The 25448-nt window shown below is 37.1% G+C and overlaps 1 protein-coding gene and 1 long non-coding RNA gene across 2 annotated transcripts; one reads left to right on the top strand and one right to left on the bottom strand.

Annotated features, from left to right (window-relative positions):
* Nucleotides 1-7775: 7775 nt before the first annotated feature.
* On the top strand, nt 7776-17815 carry LOC136251412 (probable serine/threonine-protein kinase DDB_G0271682). The gene is made up of 2 exons (XM_066043860.1): nt 7776-8777; nt 16476-17815. Exons 1-2 carry the CDS (start codon nt 7887-7889, stop codon nt 17565-17567), a joined length of 1983 nt encoding a protein of 660 aa, XP_065899932.1. The 5' UTR covers nt 7776-7886; the 3' UTR covers nt 17568-17815.
* Nucleotides 17816-19064: 1249 nt separating this feature from the next.
* LOC136251406 (uncharacterized) lies at nt 19065-23265 on the bottom strand. Its single transcript, XR_010699083.1, has 3 exons — nt 22849-23265; nt 22085-22786; nt 19065-19383 (listed from the first exon to the last, which is right to left on the bottom strand). It is a non-coding gene; the product is annotated as an uncharacterized lncRNA (long non-coding RNA).
* Nucleotides 23266-25448: the final 2183 nt, after the last annotated feature.

Here is a 25448-nt window from a genome sequence, read left to right as displayed (position 1 = left end):
TTTATGTTTTTATTTGTAAAAGGTGACCACACAACACTAGAATATTCAACAACTGGTCTCACCATAGATATATAGCAGGCTTCTTTCACCCTAGCTGGGCAAGAACTAATGTTTCTTTGTAAAAAAACCCTAACTTGGTTTGCTTTATTAACAATTTTCTTAATATGTTCATTAAATGTTAAATGCTCATCCAGAATAACTCCCAAATACTTTGCATTAGGCACTGATCTCACCTCCTCACCATCCATATGATAACAATACCTTGAGGGGTTTTGTTTGTTTGTAATGCGCAGTAGCTCACATTTGGATAAATTAAACGTCATTTGCCATGTTTTTGCCCATTGTGTTAGTGAATGCAGGTCTTGTTGTAAAATATCATGATCTGCAGCAGAATGTATTGCTCGATAGAGCAACACGTCATCAGCATAAAGCCTAACAGATGATTTAACATTACCGGGTAGATCGTTGATATAGCAGAGGAATAATAATGGCCCTAAGACCGTCCCCTGAGGGACTCCAGATATCACATTACTAGGGCTACTGCTATATCCATTTATAATCACTTGTTGAGTTCTATTTGTCAGAAAATTCTGAATCCAATTGAGGGTATTGTTACGAATCCCATAATGTGATAACTTATGGCACAGACGTTGGTGTGGAACTTTATCGAACGCTTTCTTAAAATCTAGTAACAGCACATCAGTTTGCAAGCCTGAATTCAGATTTTGTAGAAAGTCATCCACAGTTGATAGAAGTTGGATTTCACAAGAGTGACCCTTTCTAAAACCACTCTGATTATTGCATAAGATATTATTATCCTCCAGGTGTTTATAAATGTTAGAACTAATAATATGCTCGAACACTTTACAGCATATGCATGTTAGGGAAACCGGCCGATAATTCAATGGGCAAGACCTATCGTCTTTCTTATATATTGGAACCACATTTGCATTCTTCCAATCATGAGGTAATTGACCTTGTTCCAATGATGCCTTGTAAATCACAGATAAGATGGGTCCAAACTCAAAAGCAAGTTCCTTTAGAAGTCTAGTTGGAACCTTATCAGGGCCAGGAGCTTTAGATGTATCAAGATTCTCTAAAAGATGAATAATGCCCTCTGTACTGATGTCTATGGGAGGCATTTCTGGGTATGGTGTGCCATCTAGAACAGGCACCGTTGATGTGTCCTCACTTGTGAAGACCGTGGTAAAAGCCTCATTGATTAAATCTGCCTTGCCTTGTGGGTCACTAAAAACAATTCCATCATCCTGTAGAGTTGCCACACCACAGTGATCATTCCTTTGTGATTTGATAAACGACCACAATTTCTTTGAAACTGATCTTCCTTGTCCGGCCAGATTATAAATATAATTATTATATGCTCTTCGACATTGCTGTTGTGACTCCTTTTTAATTAGGTTATACTGTAACCAATCTAATGACAAACCAGATTGGCGAGCACGTTTGTACAATCGATGTTTACGACGAGATAAAGATCTGATATGACGATTAATCCACGGTTTCTTGGCACTAGATGTTATTTGTTTAGTTGGAATTGTGCTAAGGCACTTATGACATACATTCTTAAACTCTTCCCATAAACTATTGATTGGAGTAGATGGAGAATAATAATCAGTAAGAAAAATGGAGCGTTAATGTAACCAGCAAAGTTAACTATGAAGCGAAAATTTTACAAATGTCCAAGTGGTGGGAGAGTTGGAGTTGTCAATACCATCTGATATCCGGTATTTAAATGCCAATATCTACATAAATAAAATCCTTATCTTAATAAGCCTTGCAAGTTGCAATATATCAATAATTGAATATATCTAGATAATTGCACACCTATATAATTCTCTGTAAATCAACTGAAAGAGATTGACACAAACTGGCTGCACCCTATATAGATGACTGAACTGTAGGTCTTATTAGAACAATCAACTGTACTGTACCCCATAGAGCCATCAAAAGAAACATTACTTCATAAAAGCATAGAGTATATAATACTGTACTTGAAAGTTTTTCTATTAGAGCAGAAATGACTGTACATGTTCTATCAGAGTATACTGAATTGACCACTCTATAGAGCATCTCAATCTAGCACACAGTATTCTTAACCCTCTCAACCCACCCGTGATATAATTAATAGGTTCAAACTATTGCTTCTATAGTTTAGACTCCTACACCTCCACTTCCAGACAGGCTAGGAGAGCATGTGATAGTACAAGATCCCTTTGCCTGATTTTATAAGTTCACTAAAGTGAAAATTCTTGTGTTTTATTTCATTCAACATGTTTGTTGCAGAGCTCCCCAAAGCCTTAGAGACTTAGTACATGCTAACTGTATGTAATGAACGATAATGATACAATCAAGTTGAAGAAAATATTAAACTCTGCATGGAACCCTGTACACTTACCAAAACAACCACCATCAGTCGATGGAGGCTGATTACTGCATATATGTGACCGGGCCTGCGAAAATAGGGCATGTGGGCACAAACTACACCTCGTCACTCTACAGGTCATATCTCAGTATTGGAACAGAATATTTGCATTCTGTAAGTTGCATCATAATGTCACATAAATGCTTACTAAGAGCTGACAATGTCATTGCCATACCATACTTGTACGAAAAGTTATGTACAATGGAATTTTGAAAAAGTAGGCAAAAATCATGTGCCCACATGCCCTATTATCGCAGGCCCAGTCACATATTATGATTGTGTAAAGTGAGCTACATTAACCAGAAATATGTGTTTCAATGGTAACTTACACTAGCCAATTTTAGCATTTCAGCCGAAAGGTCACTAGTAAATTTATAGCATGCTAAAAACCTACTACATATACATCAGAAATTCTTTTGGACAAGAGAACATGCAAATATTGTGGGAAAAATCTGAACTGTGTCATAACATAATAATATAATTTGGTTTCTAGGTACAATAGGAATAATCAGGAAGAATTGGCTGTTACTACATCATCTTGTATGAAGGTAGAGAAGCTTCTTCAATTGGAAGGCTGCCAAGAAGAAAAAGCTCTGACTGTAGTAATTTTGCATCACTAGAAAATAGTAGCCCTGATGTGTATAATAAAGTTTTCTTGATGGCTCATGCTGAAAACTTAGTTGCAAGGTAGATGGATTAGTGCACGTGACCAGGATAAAGTACTCTTATAGAGCAGTCACCTATAGTTTTTGCAGAGTGGTTTACATTGTTACCTATGAAATTCTTCCTTGCTTCATGGGTTTTACAGCGATCTCTATTTCCATTTTTTATTAAACTACATATGTATGTTAAAAACATCTAATATAGGAAATAAAGGCTGTATTAATATGATAGCAATTACTCTTCTATCTTTCTCCAAGCTCACATGGAATAATGAAATGCTTGCATGGAAGCATGCACAAGAGCATGTACGCATGCAAAAACGCACATAAAAATCAGTGTATGAATGGAATCCAAAACCAGACACACATTGCTAATCCAATACTACCAAAAATGGCCATAAATATCGGTTGGTGCAACTGTTTTGGATAGAGATGCTATTTTCGACTTGTACTTTAGATTGCAGGAAAGAATAGCTGAATCTCCCATGAAATGCTTCAAGTGTGATACCTTCATTATCCATGCATCTGCTGCTTAGCTATGTGTCAAGAGAAGCCAAACTCAAACATCAAGACCATCTCCAAACGCTTTCTGTTCAATCTAAATTTGCAGACTCTATTGAACTTGACACCTTGTAGAATCTACCTGGAAGCAGTTATTGTCTGGTCTCCATCAAGTCAATTGTCCTTTCTTCTACAGGCAGCTTTTGGCACATTACCAACTGCAATGAATTCGTGTCAGTGGAATATTCAGTGCAATACTAAATGTATTTTATATGATTCTTCACACTCCACTACTGCTCATTTTCTAAGCAAATGTCTAGTCAGCATAAATACAAATACGTTGACAGAACTGTACTTCCATAAATAATGAAGTATGCCCATAAGTTATGTCAATAAGTATACCTTTGCTGATTTTCCCAACCTGCGAGTTACTGTAGTAAGTCACCTCTGACTACAATTCCAACGAATGTAGCTACCGGTGACACCTTTTAGACCAGACATAGTCATCCATAGTACCATCACTTTCAGTATGACATTAATTGAGTTGACATGTCCATTGGATTCTAAACATCATTTCTCACAGGCTCAGTCTCATAAGTGCAGTAAGGTGGAGTATATACCAGCAAATAGTGGTATAACTAAATCACCTGAAAATTCCTGACGACTATATACGAAACCCTCAAAATTAGTGTGTTGGTGCATTATGAACAATTTTCTACTAAGAATACTTGGAATGTCCTCCATTTTAAGGACTTACCAACATCAAAGGCATCAGTGAGGCATATTCTAGATAGCTATGCCTCAAAAATGTTCATCACAGCATCCCAAAAGATAGTTATGGCACAAGCTGAGTGGCTACGTACTATACTTAGAACCTTGTAGTTTAATAGCATATAATATTATATTTTTGTATTTCTCACCCTTGCCATGCCCACAGTAGTTTCATTTTTTGAGCCAGTCTTTGTGGTTACACGTGACCAAGGTTTATCATGCAATATTTTCCAGTATTATCATCAACAAAACAATCGAACAAAAATTTACCCCCTACATTAGTACTGCTAATCTTGATGAGTTCTTTTTTGTCACTTTTAAAATCTGCTTTTAAGCTAATATTGTACATTTTGCACTGCTGAGAAACAGTTCATAGAACTGATGAGGTTACCCAATAAACATTAAATATTCAAACATTAGACTCACTACACCCTGTGTAGCACTGTTGTTCAATACATGCCAAAGGAGATTCACCTGTCTTTATATAGAACTAGCATTGGTACCTGCCCTATACGTGCAGGACCATGTCCACACTACCTAAAAGTCATAAGTGTTAAATATCAGCACCACGTATTCACACAGCATGCATGCATATTATGGTGATATATATTAGGCCTGAAATATATATATTGTACTGAAATTTTGTGACCATGCATGTAGTACTGCATGAACCCTTTAACAATTAAGCCTTTTAAGCTAAAGACAACTATAGTAATGTGTACACACCAGACAGGTGTGTACATGTACCTATATGCAGGTGATACCTGTAACATCATTCAATGACTTTTAACTCACTGACCAGCATCAAAAAGAAATGACTATAGCATTGGTACCTTCCCTACAGTGCAGGACTTGCCTGCATGCATAGTTACATGACATTAATCTTAAAATTACCCTTTGCTACCATCTCCACATTAACTATTATATTTATTAATAAGTGTAATGAAAACCATGCAAGCATTAAACTTTATGTATGCATGGTGATGTCACATTAAACATGAAGCTGCATCCTGCCAGTGATGCAAGCAGGTAAGCTTAACAGCAGAGCTATGTGATATTACCACACAGGTGATGATGTAATTTATAATAGTAGACATGAGATTTAACTGACAACAGAAAGAAATTATAATGTATAGCATCAGTATACCTGCCCTACAGTAATGCATTGTACCTGCCCTACAGTGCAGGAGTTTCTCTATTAAGTATGTTTCATTTTCAAGTAAAATTGTGACTTCCACCTGTACAAAGTTGTGTAATTTACTACAAGCACACCTACACTCCAGCAGTACTACATCCATCAGTGTATTAAGCCTGCCATAGTGACAAATGACTGACAATGGCAAGGATACTCATTCTAAGCTTATTATAATGCTGAAACAATATCTACTCTTTAAATACAGTATAATATCATGTACATAAATACAGTATAATATCATGTACATATTTCCAGCTATATGTAGCTCAATGTAGCTCACCAAAATTACCCTTAGCTATTAACATACTAAAAGTTGGTGTCAAAGTATTTTACATTGAGAGGCAAACAAACATTCAGAGAAGAATGTTGCACAAAAAAGGTTCAGAATCAGAAAAACGTTACATGATAAGTTCTATATAATAATACAGAAAAAAAGGTTGCGCTAAATGCAAAAAAAAAGAAAAGAAAAGATCACCAGCTGGAATCAAACCCACACCTTGCACTTTACAAGGCATGCACCTTTCTCTTGGCATGTGCCCTGATGATTTAGCTAAACCTCCATCATTAAAGGTAAGGCATTAAAAACCAACTTATAAAGTTTACGTTGACTGGTATAGGTGTTTTCTTGCGGTTTGCATGCAGTTTACAGAAAGAATTCAAGTGAATTTTTGTCTACACACTTGCATTTGACAGACAGACAGTTTTTCAGCTTTATAGAATGCCAACTGACATACAATGATACAATCCAGTGTGAATACTAGAATGATACACTAGACAAGGCAGATCTAGGATTCCTAACAAGGGGTTCCTAGTGGTAGTAGGACTCAGGTGCAGGGGTCTGGGGGTATAGCCCCCCAGACGCTGGCAAGGTTTTAATTTTATAATGCTTGAAGTTTAATAAAACTTGATGGTTTGTTTTGGTCTACTGATCCTCACTACTATCATGCCATAATTTTTTTGAGTATTTCTTGGAACTTTTGCAATGCACACGTACACAGAAATACAATGGTGTCTTGATTACAGTACTATAGTTTATCAATTTTACCAGAATCTTTGAAAGAGTTCAACATTTACAGTACCTACACTCTATCTAGCTACATGTGATAAGTATGCAATCCATTCACAGTCATTAGCTTCAGTTTAAAAGATTATTTTATAGCTATAGTTAATCTTGTAGGACTGAATTACCTTAAGACACTAGGTAAAAAAATACAATGGGACTTTTTTTTAATGCTTAAAATTTCTTTTCATTAAAGCCTTCTTCGATGGAAGTCATTTGCTGCCCACGTAGCTACTCACTGAACCTACAAAACAAATTACAGCCAGGCTACTATAGCTAGTGTTAGCTAACCAATACTAATATGTAATTGGGTCACTGAATTCTTACTATGTGGTTAGCTTATTTAGCTAGCTTTATGCTAGCTGTAACTCACAAGGCAGGCTAGTAGCATTTTTTGGAACATTCTAATCAGTGAATACTCTATTCAGTAGAGTATTTCACTTAGCTACTGCTCTATTAGCCGGAGATTATTGATCCAAGGAGCTAATCAACTCTTTGCTTCTTCATCTTGGAATTTGCCCTTTGTTATCACTACTACCATCACCTCTCAAATTCTTCATGTAGTCTTGGAAGGTTATAGCTACTACAAATACTGCATAAACTGGCTATGTTTAAACGATGGGCATTAATTAGAAGTTTAAAACCTGGGATGTGATCCCTAAGTCTTGAAGGGAGTGATAGAGTCTAGTCTATGATCAGTTAGCTGATGAATATTGGTAAGTATGATTTTTTTTTAAATTTCAGTCCCCGGGCTAGATGTTCTGCCCTGTTTCGTGTGTTATCAGTGCCCTATGGGATGGTTTGGTTGGAGGGGCAAATATTTCGAGGTTGAGATGTTGCTAAAAATAAAAATTTCGCGGATTTGTAAACACTTCCAAAATGTATTAGACTAAAATTTTACCCTTGAAATATTTAAACCTCCATGATATAGCTATAGCTATATCATGGAGGTTTAAATATTTCAAGGGTAAAATTTTTGCTGATAATACTCAATAATTATATAGTCTCGCGTAGTCTTTCTTTTGTGTGGGGGCGGGGAAAGACGCCCCCACACAAAAGAAAAAAAAGGGTCTGGCTACGCGACACTAAATACCCAAAACCGCGAAATCAGCGAAAATTCCCCCTCCCCCTCGAAATATGTAGATACCTTTAAAATTTCAAGAAGCGCGTTTTAATCTTCCATTTTATTTGGCACGTTCCGAGCACTCTCACTGGAAAGTTTTACTCGAGCCTTGTACTACAAGTAGGCAGGCTATGGAAGAAACATTTCGGCGAAGATGTACACTTCAAGGAATCAGCGTTTCTGGTAAACGTCTAGGTAGTGGAGCATACGGGACCGTTTTTGAGGCTCACTACTGTGGTATGCTGTTTGCTGCTAAAGAAATCCACTCTATGCTACTCGAATTTTCTGGTCCAGCAGAAGCCGCGAAGATCAAAGAAGACTTCATGAAGGAATGCTATCACCTCAGCGAATGTCGTCATCCAAATATCGTTCAGTTTATTGGATTGTACTATCCGCCTCAAAGAACAATACCTACAATGGTAATGGAAGAGATGGAATGCAATCTGAAAGAACTGATACAACGCGAAAGCATCCCATTTCACAAGGTTTTGTCTATTATACATGGTATATCACTGGGTGTGTGGTATATGCATAGCCACAACCCTCCTTTAATGCATCGAGACCTTCAACCAAACAATGTTCTTGTAAACACCTCTCCGCTGGTTGCTAAGATATGCGATTTTGGTGTAATGAGAGCTCCACCAGCAATTACTGGTAGAGAAGATTTGACCCAAGCACCAGGATCAATACATTTCATGCCCCCTGAAGCGTTATCTCCACATCCAGTATATGGCCTACCACTGGATATCTTTAGTTTTGGTGGAGTAGCTCTTTTTGCAATAGCTGGTGAGTGGCCTACACCATCAGATAATCCAGGTGCATATAGATCTAGAACAAAGGGAGTTGAACTTGAGCGACGTCAGAAGTACTTGGATAAAATCAGAGGAGATGCTGCAGTGCTGAGGTTACTAGTGGAGGAGTGTCTTGCCGATAATCCTGCTGTGAGGCCAACCATGTCAGCTGTCTGTGAGAGAATCAGGGAAGTAAAAGAAGATTATGCAATGCGTCATCCGGATGATGAGGTATATGCACAAATTATGTATGTCCATATAGTACATTAAACCTCTTATGCTTATAAAAGTATCACTGTATGTGTGGAAATTTTCATGTTACATAATTTCATGGATTTCGAACTGCCTTGAAAATAAAATCTGTGAAATTTTCATAGAATGTAACATTTCTTTGTGACATGTGTATACACGTGCTAGTGGTACGACATAGACAATGACCAGCACTTTTACCTTAGTTAGTTGCATTCATGGCTGCCATGTCTATAAGGATATATGGAATTCCCCAGTTGGAATGTGAGAGGAATCTAAAAATGTGAGAGACCCCTTTGGGTAGCACTGTGGAAGGGCAGCGATTGTTGGGCATGTCCCGTGCACTATTTCGTGCATGTGTACGTGATTTCTGAGGAATGGTGAGACAAATATCAGCATGGTGACCGGACCAAGAAGGTACTCTCATGGTTTGACACAAGGTGGGCTGGAATTGCTGTACAAGTTTAATTTACTGGACCAGATGATGTAACAAAGATGGCCCATAAATTGTTAAGTGATGAACAAGACGGGATTAGTGAGCTACAAGGTAATTTATACATAGGTTGATTTATCATACAGTATGATAGTTACTGTATAGTAGGGACCACAAAGGAGTAGGTGTGGACTATGGAATAATGTCACCCCAAAACAGCCTAAATTTTCCTGACAACGATGAGGCAGTATTGGTTGGTAAAACTAAGCCCAAACAAACTTTCAGATTGACTTGAAATGCTCAACAAGTTGCTACGGAATTTTAAAAATAATTTATTTAATGTAATTTTCTACTGACTGATTGACTGACTGACTGACTGACTGACTGACTGCCTGATGCCTTCAGACAAACGTAACTCGATAATGGCTAAGGCTACGGGCTAGATTTTTTCACTGTTCAATGTCGCTTTGGCCTGACTGGTGCCTTTTGGCATACCGCAGTACGTACATGCATTCTTCATGGACTTACCAGTATCCTCCTTTGTGTCCCATTCATCTTTGCTGACAGAGAAAAGTGTTGATTTGGTGGTAGCACGTGATGGCTTCCCTTTGTAACAGAAATTGTCTGTATTTTTTGTATAGTGGCTATTTTGATTGCAGAGGTGCTTTCCGAACAGTTCTTGATCCGAAATGCTGTGTAATGGGTTGAACATACAGTAGCTGACAACAAAGTGTAACGGATACTTCACTTTTTAGACGATAATTGATATAGCTGGGGCGTGTGGCGCCATTTCAGATGTGGTATGCGTGGGTTCACCAATCATAATATGTCTTTGTATCTAATGTCTTTGAGCAGGCTGTAGGACCAGGTGTCCTACAGACCTTCAGCACTTGTGCTATAATGCTTTAATAATAATTAAAAAAAAATTATTAACAAAGAAAGTTAACAAACAAATACACAGAAAAATTTGGAATTTTCAACAAGAGTAGGGCACATCGATAAAAGTACTGAAACAAGTTGGAGTAGTCCATGATATTAAATCACAGTAAAACAATAAGAAGTGTTATATACCTACTGTGCTCAATAAGAAGTGTTATATACCTACTGTGCTCAGGGATATAACACTTCTTATTGTTTTACTGTGATTTAATATCGTCCAACTTGTTTCAGTACTTTTATCGATGTGCTATGGTCCCTACTCTAGTTGAAAATTCCAAATTTTTCTGTGTACTTGTGTTCATAGCAGTTGTCATTGTAGCAGGGGCTGGCCCTGGGCAAAGCGTAATTTTAAGGACCATCTTAAATGGAGAAAAGCATGTATTTTATGGTTAGCTAGTTGGCTGTGTAGAAGAAAATGTGACTGTATGAATAATTTTTTAACAAGGAGCCTAAAGTCTGAGGCATTCTTTTGCCCTAAGGGCCTAGACAGGTTGCCTATAGGCTATACTCAGCCTAATGGTAATTGCCAGCTGTAAGTTCTTATAGTTACTGATTCTTCAGTCCAGTGCAGTCCTGTGACATCATAACCCATATTATTTTGTGATGAAGTGAAAGTGAAGACGGAGCCCATTGATGAGGATGTCTATGCGGAAAGTCAGGAGGCACTAGAAAGTACCGAGACTCAAGTGTGGGTTAAAGTTAGGGATATATCTTAGACAAAAACATACTTACCAGTGGTAAGAAACTCACTGACAAGCACATTAATCTTGCACAGAGAATTTTGAAAGCCAAATTCCTTAACATCAATGGTCTGCATCTCACACTCTTGCAAGACAAACCTCATACAGAGTCCACATGCAATGCTGTACAGATCGTCCATAACGGTGGAGATCACTGGATATGTACTACTACCATTGGCACACCAGGCAAGGCAAGAAGGTGTTGGTGTATGACTCTGGATATACTGAGTGGGATGAAGAAACATTATGTTTGCTTAAAAACAATTTCATTGCTTGCCAAGCAACATTTGTGTTCTGAAAGTTGTGCAGAAACAATAGGGAGGAAAGGAGCATGGCCTGTACGCCATTGCTAATGCCACAAGTATTGCATTTGGAAATCAGTGCTATACGGAGCATGTCTTTGCCAACCAAACGGTCTCACTAATAGTCACTATTCAGCTAATTTCTTCGAAATCAATTGTGATAGAGCATCAAAATGTGGTACAGGCGGGAAAGCATGTCTCTAAAAGGCTATTTTCGAGATCTTTGTTTCCATGCAGGGCACATTATCCTACACCAAAGCTGTGAATCTATTTCTCTATCTGTTATGCTCCTATATGGAAAGGACTCTGTTGCATTGTTCTACAAAGTAAGTAATAATGCTTATACTTGAGCGGTTAAGCACTATGTTGTTTCATTGTAGAAAGGCTACTGTATATGTAATTCGTGCTTGCCATGATATATTGATAGTATCAATACAACAAGGTGGTGATATTTGATATAGCCAATGAGTTATATCAATAGTTGTGAAAGATAGTAGTGTTCCTTAGCATAATGATGTGGAGAAGCTCGAGGCCAGACATATGGTATTTGGCATTTGATTAAGTTATGTGTTGATGGTTTGGTGGTGGTCACACAAAGGTGTTAATGGAGTGCCACTTGTCTCAACTGTATATAGCTAGGCAGTAAATGTACTTAAAACCTGGTTACCATGAGTAGCTTTTGCTTGTGGTATACTTAAATTTTAACTTACTGTATGTTTGTCTTGCAAATGTTATAGTCAGTTCAGAACTTTGCGTGGGATGATCAAAACAAAAAAACAGTGCTTTATTTGCCATATATAGAGGCCAAAGTACCGCTGTGAGTGCAATATGGAAAAAATAACATGAGGGCATTGGCAAGAGACTAATGTACAGCACGAAGCAAAGCCGAGTGCTGTATTCGGCTCGAGACCACACCAGAGTGCTATTTTTTTTTCATATTGCACACAAGCATGGCAGTTCTTTTAATTAGTTTATAGTCAAGGGAGTCTCACGTACAGTAATTTCGCACTGTAGGTAGATCTGCGACCACGGTCAAAGCCTTGACCCACCAAAATTTTTTCACCGTGACCTCTGACACAAATTTGGCACAAATTTTGTGGCCTTAACCCTTATTATAATAACTTAGACTTTGACCGTGGTTGCAGATCTACCTACAGTGAGTGTCTGTGTTTCATTCCCTTGAAAGTGCTTTCTGGTCATCTTGTTCAGAGCATTCATTTTGTAGACTCAAACCGCATTGGTTATCTGTTAATTGGATGGTTATTGGAATTGGAATTTATTGGAAGTTAATTGGAATCTGTAATTGAAATTTATCTGTCAATATGTATGAAAAGCCAATGCATTCAGGCAAACAACAGGCAACTGTGTATTTTACAGGAACCCATAAAAGGCTATTTTCACACTTTCGTACCTCAGTAATGGCTAAACGGAAATAGCCATGTGTGAATTCCTTCAGGGTAAAGCATCTTCCGTTCCAAATTTAAGCTAAATCAGTCCAGTTGATATAGAGATACGTGCCTTCAAAGTTCATCTTATTTTCTTTGTATGTTTTGGAACATTCTATGTGCATAGTATCAAGAGTATATAATGGGGAGGGAGAGTATCGAACTGCGCTATAGGCTGTGAAAAATAAGCCCATAAAGTAACCCGCATACATTTGTTTCTTCTCGTAAACCTGACCGCTGTTGATTGCTCAGATCACAGATACTATACTTACAAGGGATTGGCAACGTGCATAACAACCATTCGACAATCCTCGTTATGGTCACGTGAGTTGTTTCGTAAGTGAGCGTGTCTATTGTCATAGATACGGCTGAGACGACATGACAGAATGGCGAGCAGAATGGCCAATTTATACCTTTCCCAGTGCTGTTCTTCATTATCTACGAGAGGGGAACTACTCTTGTAAAAGATTATTGTAGCAAGTTACGACCGCAAGCCCATTTCGTCATCGCCAATGGATTTGTACAAGAGATCAGTGACTCGGTTACAGCTGAGCTGTGACGGTGGAAGGTAACACTGTAATCCGAGCTGGAATCTCACCTGAAAGGTCCAAGAATGAATTGTACTGCTGGTATGTGATATCAATATGATGATGTACTACTAATAAACCATGATAGTGCACCCTGTATGGAGTAAAAATCGATCAATCTGTTTGTATCACTGGTATTCTTGCATACTCCTACTCCCTGCAGTCAATTTCCTGTTGAGTAATTTCACCATCAGATGAGTATATGAAATTGTCATGCCTCTACTTGTGAAAGATCCCATGGTTTTCCCATTTTCATGGGTACTGTACCCACGAAATCTCTAGTGCCATGAAATTCTGACATGCATATGCATTTCATGGCCTATGAAAATCATGAAATGACTTTCATGTTACATCCGCAATTTAACTTTGATGGCATGGCTGTCATAAGCGTTTCATGGTGTAATGCTCTGGTATAGTGCATTAACTACAGTATTTGTCTGCATTGGTTGAGGGGTCAGCAACCAAGTAATTAGCACCAGAAAGATTTCAGATTTCAAGAATTGACATACAAGATTTAGAGCTTGTTGCTGACCTCTTGGCAGTAGTTGCAACTGATCACACAAGCTGTGATAGATGCGGTTGTTATCAAAATGCTGTGTCAATTTCATTACCCTCCCGAACTAGTGATTTTTCTCTGTGACTATGAAATCAATTCTAAGAGGGAATTCAACAAAACCATCTGTGACATATCTGCATTTCATGGTTGTTCCTTAAGAGTATGTGGCTATATTGATCTGCATAATATGTCAGATTTCGTAACAGAGTGACAACCTTAAATTTGTATTATTGTTACAACAATAACTACTGTTTGTCACTTTTCTAGCATTTTTACAGTCTACAAAAGGGTGGAAACATGCTTCAACAATAGTTGGAAGATGGTTGTGCTATTCGGTATACTGTGCTTATTTTGTGCTGATACAGGGTCTGAACTGCAATGGACAATACTGAACGTGATGTGCCGAGGTAGTATCAGGCAAACTCATTTCGGTTCATGGCTACTGAATAACAGTTATTGTATTTGTCTATAATGTATGGTGTGCTTATACGTTTTGTTCATGATTGATACTGGCAACTCCAGGTTTAGATGCTACCTTCAGTGTGACATGGGTACATCAATTTGATATCCAGCTGACCAACTGTTTTGTTATATCCATGTAGGCTCTTGAATTACTACTGTACGCACCAATATAAAATTACGTTGATGTCTTACATATAGTTTGCTTCACTACTAGCTGCTTCATTTTTTGCTTCCATTACTGTCTCCCTCACCGCATCTAGATAAAATGATCATCTCAACCAAGTGGTGGACGGCTATGCACCAGTGACTGTGATTTCAGGGCAATACAATGAGCTGCTAGATCACGCGCATTGATGGCTAATGCCACATCTGAATTTGAGCTCATGCATGTTTGCACTGCATTACCATAGCATTAAGTTCTCTTATGCTGTATAGTAACTTGCTGTTTCTTCTCCCAGTACTACGACAAAACTCCACAAATCAGCATAATGAAATGACTTCAAAATGAGCTTCAAATCACAACTTAGGAAAAAAATTTTAGCCTCTATAAAACAAAGCACTGCGCTTTACTAATGGTTTCAAGTATTCTCTTATAAATTGTGTTCAACAAAACGGTTTTTGTTTCTTTGTAAAAACTCCACAAGTGTGAATAGCCATGAGTTTCGGAACTTCTTTACGTGCTAGGTTGAGGCTTTATGCTGTTTTCCTTTATCAGTTACTCACCTAGTAGTGCTGGGCTCATTTGAAGAAGATTGTACATCAATAGAGAGAACTACCCGTGCTACGGAAGAAGCTTGTGTGTCTAGTAACCGGGCAGAGGGCGTGTAAAGACCATAACGAGGTTGGATATGATGTCACTATTGTTTTGATCACATGTTGCCTATCCTTTGTAAGTATAGTATCTGTGCTCAGATTTAACACCTTAAATGTTTTAACGGGTGGTCCATATGGAATTACAATGGCTGAAATTCCATATAGACGTGTCACTTTAACTAGTAGAACTTTCAAGGTGAGGCATGGGATGGTGACCATGATGAAATCTCCATCATGATGAAATATCGACCTCGCCTCGACCATGATGAAACCTCGATGTTTGTTTTCCAGGTTAGCTGCTTGTGTCTGTCTCTTTGTATGGCGAATTCCTCTGCATAATATGCCATACTTTTCTCAAGTACACCTTTCTTTCACTCAGTAGTCACATGTACAAAGTACGCCCACTGCGCTTATAATTAGTCACTAATCAACACAAATCACCAAGTCGTTTGAACGATGCCATAGGACTTTATGGGCTCATTTTTTACAGCATATAGCATAGTTCAACACTCTCCCTCCCCATCATATACTCTTGATAGTATTAGAAGTACTGAGAAAAAATGTGTGCTCTATTAGAATTAAATAAATAGCCAGGCTATAATATACCAAACATTTTCACAAGAGTTAGATTCTCTAATAGTGCAGTTCAAGTTTAGATGCGTTTACATCCATGTTGCAAACTTGCATACACACGTGCACACGCAAGTTGCAGTCTTGCACACATGGGTATAGTAATTGCACGTTTTTACACTCTCAAGCATAGATTTGAAGTACATGAGTATCATGTTTAGTACCACGTGTATTGCACCACGCATCATGAAGTTGTATTTGAGTGGTACTGTATATTGAAGTATTATATTATTTTATTTCGTACTAGCTAGTTGCTGAATGTTGCATATAAAAGGGATCTCGAAACACACTTGGTAAATGCATGTTCCCTTCGTTTGTAAATGGGAATCACTATCCATATTTCTGTGGTGATGGAGATTGATTGCAGAGGCTCTTCTCCTACTTTTCTTCATTTGTAGCGATGTATAATGGGCTGGATATAGCTGAAAGTTAAGCATAATGGCCATTTTCGAGTTACTAATTATTGATAGTTCGGGCGTGCATTCAGTCAAAAACATTAACTCTGGTGCCATTCTTTCTTTAATACGGTATGCGTGGGTTCACCAGTCATAATAATGTTACAAAAAAGTAAACAAACAAGTATAAGGAAAAATTAAGAATTGTAAGTTCGATTTGGGATGATAGAAAAAAGTGTGGAGACAAGGGAGGTCACATACACCTGCAGATATACTAGTGGACATTTAGGATTACTTTTTTGTAACATTATTATTGTGTATAAGATTACTTATGACCAATATATGAATTACAATAATTATGTACTTTTTCATTGATAGCCTACAGCAGGAAAAGATCATCAGTTTTACATTCAAGATTTACAGCAGAAGATACATGAATTGCGTGAAAAAGATCAAGCATTACATCGAAAAGATCAAGAGCTACATCAAAGTGCTCAAGAAATTCGTCAAAAATCTCAAGATATACACCAGAAAGATGAACAAATACAACAGAAAGATCAACAGATACAACGAAAAGATCAAGAAATATTTCAGTTGAATCAACAAATGCACCAACAATTATTTGAGAAAGACCAGCAAATACACCAACTACAACAAAGTAACCGCAGTTTGCCACAGTCACTTAATCAGACCGAATCATCAGACTGGGTGATACAAAGACTTGACGTAACACTTCTTGAAAAGATTTTGGGTAAAGGTGGTTGGGGGGTAGTAAGAGAAGCTACTTTTCATGGTTGCAAAGTGGCTGCCAAGTGTCTTCATAATGAGATAATATCGACCTACAATTTGGGTCTATTTAGTCGGGAGATGAACATGGCTGCCAGATGTCGTCATCCAAACATAATACAGTTTGTAGGTGCCACTAATCAGGGACTTCCCCTTATTGTCACTGAATTGATGCACACCAGTCTTAGAAAGATCTTAGAACAACGTCAACTCTACAGCAACCAAATTATTCCCATTTTATTGGGTGTGGCTTATGGACTAAACTACCTACACAAGACCACCCCTGATCCAATCCTTCATCGTGATGTCAGTAGTGCTAATGTGCTCCTCAATCCTTTACCTAACAACCAGTGGCACCCCAAGCTGTCTGATTTTGGCTCTACCAATTTCATGCGAGCTAGTAGTACCATCAATGCTGGTAATCCAACCTATGCATCACCTGAAGCCAACCAAGGCCAACATTCTACTGCAATGGATGTGTTCAGCTATGGAGTTCTTATGTTTGAAATGTGCTCTAGAGAGTTGCCTGCTACACCACCAAAACAGTCACATCTGCATCAGGTAAGATGGGGAGCCACTGAAAATATGCTAAGAAATCTAATTTGGAGTTGCCTTGCTACAGAAGTTCGACAGCGACCAAACATGGACTATTTGATTAATCAGTTACTCCACATTAGTCAGTGATTTAGTGTGCATGTGTTTAATTACAGAAAACTTGATACATTATACATTATAGAAACTCTAACATGTTGTAGATAATTATTTAATGGTCTTTGTATTTGTAGTTGCGTCATGATACTGCATGTACTTTTGATTATGATTTAAGTACTGTAGCTATAGCTGCATTTCTATGTACATGCATATTATTGTACTGTTTTTGTTCATGCACACCTTGCACTGTTTGTATGCTTAATCTGCTTTTAATTTGCATACTTACTGATAGTAATGGGGACTCCTCGAGAACTATATATACACAAACAATATGCTTTGTAAGCATACACATTTGTTTTACAAAGGGAAGCATGACACTTGTCTACCATTAGGTTATGCAACTTCTAGTTCCTGAACAATGATAGTGTTATATAGGCTAGAGACATATATACCACTTTCACTTCTCACAAGGTGTACAAAAGCAATAACTGCATGGTATATATTAGTGCTCAAAATGCATTGGAGGTAGTATATCAAAATAATAGTCCTAGGAGGGAGTAAATCTTTAATTGACAGTATTATCTCCAGTTCTTGTTAATGCATTCCAGGTATTCCCAGATTTCTTTGATGAAACTTTGTTGCTATAATGATTATAGTGGCACTTAACGTGTATTATTATGTTCACTTGTGATAACTAAGAACTCTGTTGTATACTCAACTGGGACACTTGAAAATTTCTCTGAGACACTCAAAGGGATTTTTGCTACAAGTCAGCAATGGAAGAAACATTTTGAAGATGTATACTACAAGGAGTCAGCGTTTCTGGTAAATGTCCAGGTAGTGGAGCATACAGGACCATTTTTAAGGCTAATGCACCTGTAAATAAAGGAATTTGTGTTTTAGATTTAGGTTCTGTTGTACATATACTTCTAACTAATTTTTTGACATAGAATGTGTATTTGTCTTCCACAGTTTTATACAAAGAAGTTATACAGGTTGTCTGGAATACCATTATAATAATATGTTGTACATGCATGCAGCAATAAATCCTAAGTGCTTACTAAATTATGGGACAGATACATAATATTCTATGTCAAGAAATTCATTAAGTTATAACAAAACTATAATTAGCTATAGCAATACAGTTTCAGTGGTTCTATATTATGTTCAATCCATGTCATCGTAATTGACAATAATTAACTCTGTGAAATATTACATCAACACCATAATTGAGAAAAAGGGTTCTGCACAGAAATTCCTGAATGATGGCCTAAATATAACACAAACTGATATGCTGTGTATTATATTAGGGTATATTGCACATGCATGTATCAGTGATATTTGCAAGAACTGTACTGGTCAGATTTCAGAGGGTACTGATGGGTTTTTAGAGGTATTGGTTGCTTTGAACTACTGTTGACCAGTTGTGGACAGAACCCTGGAGAAGTAAATACTTATATTAGCATTGTAACACCATATTAATATTCTTACTGTATATAACAAGGAAAACTGTTACATTCAATGCTTGCGATAAAAGTTGGATAATAAGAATGACACCAATTACATAAAAGTCATAAAAATAGAGCCAGGGCTACTAGTGCTATAGCTAGACCCCTGGAAAGGCATATACAATAGATACAAACATGTACACACATAAGCAATATGATATACAGTAGGTGAGATTAAAAAAGTCATGACAAAATTATTTATTATTGATACAGTAAGTTAGATAAAAGATGAGATTGTTTTTTGATGTAGGTCACAAATCTGGAAAGTCAGTTGTGTCAGTTAAGGATAGAACATGTTCCTTATCTCCTCCATCAATTTTTATTGTTACAATTTGCAATTGCTGTGTTAAAATTAAATCATAATTATAAGAAATGAACACAAACTATTAAACAAATAATATGGTAATGCTATTATGATACAAAAATCCAGAATCATTCTTAAGGGAAATTTTTATGCTCATGATCAGATGCAGATATACACAGCATCTAGGATATATAGACATGCGTACATTGTGCGTGAATAATTTGCACAGCTGTACTGACAAATCAAATTCAAACTACCACTGAAGTATATAATTATCAATGCCAAAGCAATTAAGCCATGAAAGTTAGAGATGTATGGCTTTTAAAAGCTATGGTTTAAAAAGTTGTGAAGTTTAAAGTATATGGCAGCCAAGAAATGGTGTGATTTACGTTCACACAATTACAACTCACTACCTTTTGGACTATAATTATATGTTAGACTATATCCTTGAAGAATATTATGTTTCTTGGTGATGGGATTATGTACTTAATGTGTCTTACAGTAATTTTTATGCAAAAATAAGGATATGTGGATTAAGAAAGAAAACAATTTGATGTTGTAGCTACTGCTTCTGAACCCAGTCAACTTAATACTTAACATTCTGATTGGTGTAGTAACACTCTGTACAGCTGGCTGGTTCAAGCACCTGCGTGGATTTCTATTGTATACAAACATACAAATATACAGCATACACTTTTCCTAGCTATACACATCACCCTTCCACCACACCTACCTGCCAAGCACATAACATTCTAACCACATAATATTTTCCACAAAGCCATGCAAAAAAGCAAGTAACAGCACTTTATGAATAAACACTCCTTACAAATTACTTTGGGGAAGGGTAGCTCCAAATAATTATTTTTCACATCCACTACCTACATCTATTTTAAAGGATTCCATTATTCCATATTCTTCCATTATTTCTGCAGCATACTGTACAGCCCTCATAACAATGATTTTGTAAAGTGTCAGCTCACGTGTCAGTGTGCTATCAATTCAGTACAACTTTATGCTAATGTTATACCTGATGCTTAAAACACGAAGATACAAGCTTATTAGTACATATACTTTTTTAATGCAATTTTTATGGCTACACTCAGGCAAATATTGGCTTGAAATGCAGCCATATATATAATGGCCAGGGGAAATGGACTATCCAGCCTGAGTGGAGAATGGGAAACAGAAAATTTATTTGGAGTGGCCTAACTGAGAAAATTATTGGGCAGGGTTGGTGTAAAAAACTTCTCCACAAGCTGGGTAAAATTTACATTGTGTATATGGCACAATACATAGTTAAACTAAACAGTTTATGATGAAGCAAATAGGTCATCAATAAGCAGTACCATGCAGATTACAACAATGTATCTCAATAGCAATGTAATGTTATAGCTGTACTATTAATGCTGTAAGGTAAAGTTTAGTTAATTTAGCCATGCACAATTAGTTACCACATTATCTGCCCAAATTCTGCCCAAATTTCCTCAGCTTCCTGTCACCCTTACTGTAATGTTATACTATCATGTCAGTTTGAACATGACCAAAAGGGAATATATTATGTCGATACAACCTACATATATTTGACAATGAGCAGTAATAGCACAGGGTACATGGTGAATTTATGTACAGTATGTGCAATCATGATTAGCAGACGTTGTAGCAGTGTGAATCCCACATTAACTGAAATGATTAACTGTTCAATTTCATTTCATGGAAAAGCAATTTAGCATAAACACCAAAAACAACAGCAGACACTCCTTAACATATAAATGAATAGCTCAGTTCTCCTGGACGAGTTGCTGGCAGCATGCACACAATACAACAATCAAAATGGGAACACTAGCTCGGTGAATCTATTATTTATCGACAAAATATATATCGTGAGAGAATATCATGGCAGAAACAAACTAGGCAACCACTGAGGTTGTATATACTGTAAGCAACCAAGCAGAAGCAAGCATTATATACCTAGCATCCATGTAATTACGTGTTCCAGTGTGTGTGAACACAAAAGTGAGAGAAAGTAAACAAATCTTACTCATACTGCTGTATCGTGCACATGCATACAAGCGCATGGTGGAGATTCTGTGTGAAAATTATTTGACTTAGAGCATACAATACTCGGACCATACGATAATAGGTTAATGCAAACGATGTAAAGTCTTTACTGTTCACAATTAAAGTGCTTTACTGAAAATGCATTGTCATATATTCTACTCTGGGAAACTCCAACTCCACAGTAAAAAAAAATAATTGTGAAGTTTGAAGAAAGCATTATAAATTTTGTGGGTTAATGACATGTTGCTGGCTTTAATTATGTGTCACATGACATTGCACCACACAATTCTCTATTATTTAGTCTTGATTCATAGCATTAGTAGATTGACACTTTCAAATAATCATAATAGTCCACACTAAGTATGGTGCAGTAATCTCATATCATACAAAACATTACATTGTTCCCTGCCTTTTCAGTAGGATCTAGGGACTCAGCAATATCATTGACTTAACACTGAGCAATGGTTAATGAACACAAAGGTACTGGTCAGAGTGAAAATAAAGGATTAAAGAGCTACTGTGAGTTAAGTGATAAACTGATCTACACCCAAAAAATGAAGTGAACAATGTGAAAAATGAGGCACATTTAAAGTGCTTGTTTTTGTATAGGCCTGCATGATCACCAATTGCACTTAAGGTTTACAGTACACGTCTTTGACAATATTACGCATAATATATACCTCAATTAGATGTTTCCTGGAATATATATTTTTCATGCCCTTGATTCTATTTGACACCTCTGCCATGGTAGGCCTTTCTGTAGGGTCATCAGCAAGGCACTCCTCTGCTATAGTGGCTTCAATACTGCATATTCTCCATTCATCTTATTGAGGTACTGCTGGCGACGTTTGACCTCAGTTAGAACCATGGTGTTGGGATTTGAGTCTACTGGTGAAGGCCAGTCACCAGTTACCAGGTGAAGAATTACTCCACCATAACTGAAGACATCGTATGGCGGTTCTGGTTCAAATTGTGGTGTATCATATAGCAGTATTTCAGCTGGCATAAACTCAATTGTTCCTGTGGGCTTAGACTTAAATTACTCAAATTTCCTGTTTCTGCTTTCCAATACTGTACTCATTACCATCCAGTCACTAATCTTAGCCACCAGAGAATTATGCGTAGCTTTTACAAGAATATTACGAGGTGTCAAGTCTCGGTGTATCAGTGGAGGATTCAAACTGTGCAGGTAACACATACCCATTGATACATCTTGGAGAATTGACAGCATCCTGCAAAGAGGAATAAGCGAGTAGTTCTTTACATATTCAAGAAGGTTGCAATCCATTTTTTCCATTACCAGTGTAGGCAGAATGTCAGTTCTTTGATCGGGGGGATGATATACTCCAACAAACTGGACAACATTAGGATGGTGAAGCTTACTATAAAATAGATGTATTCAGTTACTGTAAATTGCTGCATGTGAGATCCAAAACAAACTTACCTATGAATGGAGCATTCCATGATAAATTCTTCTATCATCTGTGCACCGCATTTTGGATCCACTTTATGTAGTAGTGTTAATTGAATTTGTTTAGCAGCATACAGAGCCCCGAGATAATGCACTTCGCACACTCTCCCATAAGCTCCTTTTCCTAGTTCTACGCCAGTGGGCGTGACTCCTGTAAGCGGCTCAAGCTGTCGCAATAATTGCGTAGCTTTGCTGGTATACGCATAATTCATCAGAGTCTCTGCTGAATTTGAGGTTAAATAGCCTACAGTGGTTCTCAAGAATCACAATTAGAAGTTAGAATTTAGGGATGGAGAGTAGGCGTTTCCTACGAGCGGATTCAAAAATCTGTGATCAGAATCAAAGCCAACCAGTTTCAAAGGTTCCCCAGCTTATCAGCTATAAGCAATAGCAACTGATAGATAATTTTGAGCAATCTAAGTCTCGTACAGTTGCTACTCAGTCTTCAGTGTTGGGAGTAACGCGCTACTTATGTAACGCGTTACATAATATTATTACTTTTGTGGTAACAAAGTAATATAACGAAATACGCTATAAAAACAGGTAATATAACGCAAGCTACTTTACTTACAAATGTAACGCATTACCTAAGTAATATGGTTACTGTAACGAGTCTAATATTACGTAATATTATTACTACAAGTAACGAAGTTACTAATCTCGTTAGTTATCCTCTGAGTAATGCCTAGCCACAGCGAAGTAACGAGGCCTACTGAATGAAGCTTATTCACCAGCTTCTTACTTATAACCAAAATTTGCATATTGTCCAACAACGCAATCATGTCACGTGATAAGGTGGTAGTTTCACACGTGACAGCTTAAGGCTGTGGACACAAAGTAATATAATATGTAATATTATTACAGTTACTTTATTTTATGAGTAATATGTAACTGTAACTAAATAGTTCAGTTGCAAGTAATATGTAACTAGTTACTTTTACAAAGTAACTTGCCCAACACTGTCAGTCTTTTATAGCCGTTTCGCAGTAGATTGTGGTAAACAGGAAGTGTGCAGCCTACATAGCCAAACTTCTCCTGTCACGTGTGATGTGACTACAATTTTATTGTATTGTATTGTATTGTATTAATGCTTTACAGTGACCAGCACTGAAGGTCTGCAGCAACATGTGCTGCAGCCTTAGGTTTAGTGTATAGTTACGTGGGTATGTCCTCTTGCGTAGGCTATGTTTCTGATTAAACAAGTGTTTAAAATTGCCAAACAATTCTTTAATATTCATAACTTTATTAGTTTTGCATCCTACACGTCTAGGTAGCTACAAGTAACAAATTACAACGCAATAGAAACCCCACCACATGTATTAACTAGCAACTTTTACTTCAATCGATTACCACGGATCTGGAATGCACTACCCATCATCAATTGTAATCTTAGTATAGCAACAATCAAGCAAAAAACTTACTAACTACCTATGGAATCATTTTGAAACTAATTTTTGATTCTAATAATGTATGTACATATTCATTTTTATGTCCCTGTAGCCATTGTAACAAGTCCCCCAAACCACTGCACCTAATTTTGAAGCATTGTAGCCCTTGTATTAACAATCACTTTATTTATTTATTTTATTTATTTATTATTTGCTTTACAGCATACATACAAGATATGTACAGTCCTTAAAATCTAGTGTATGCTGAAGGTCCACTGGCATCAAACAGGTATGTCCCGTAATGTGCATGATGTAATCATTATGTATACCCATAATAGTCACATGACTGCATTTCACCACAGAGAAACATCACCACAGGAAATTACTAAAATAACCTATCAAATGTAAGGAAGTCATAGTACCAGTTTAATACATATATGGCCATGTTGTAACTTAATAAGCTGCACACATCCTGTTTACTGCTAGCATAGGTATTATACTACACATAGGCGGCGGAAAGGGGGGGGCTAGGGGGCTAAAGCCCCCCCTCGGAATGATATCACACCGAAATTACCTTTCTTGGAGTGGGGCTGAAAACCGTGATAAAGATCGAGATACTCTAATAGAGCAGTCACTCTAATAAAGTAGTCAGTGTGTAGCGAGCTATGAAAGGATTTTTATGTAGTTTATCAGCTAGAAATGGTAGCTAGTGAGGCGAAAAGCTCTTGTCAGTTGGTTGTGACCTTTTTTTTTTTTTTTTTTTTTTTTTTTTTGGTCTCACCTTACCAAACTATAGAAATAAGTCTGGGTCAGCCCAGCCCCCCCTCATATCAACTACTTCCTCCGCCGCTGATACTACATACACTTGTAAGCCACTTTGAATTATGGTGAAAACCTTACACTATAGTATGCACTGTTATTATGTATCATTAATCCTTACATAAACAACTCATGTAATCATGTGTTTTAAATATTGCTAATTTTTGTGATTTAGCAGCAATAAAAAAAATAGATAGTAAATTAACACTAAATGTCAGTCTAGTCTTCTTCTCAAACTATATCTTCTTCACCAGCACTGGTAGAATCCTTTGACTGTTTTCTTCTTAACTATACTTCTTATTGATCCTACTCATAAATTCAATATTAACAATAATGCCACCAGTTTATAACCTTACAGACTCAGGA

This window comes from Dysidea avara, chromosome 1 (genome assembly GCF_963678975.1).
Source record: "Dysidea avara chromosome 1, odDysAvar1.4, whole genome shotgun sequence".
Taxonomy (NCBI): domain Eukaryota; kingdom Metazoa; phylum Porifera; class Demospongiae; order Dictyoceratida; family Dysideidae; genus Dysidea; species Dysidea avara.
The sequence above is the reverse complement of the archived record's forward strand: the minus strand, read 5'-3'. Positions and strand labels throughout refer to the sequence as shown.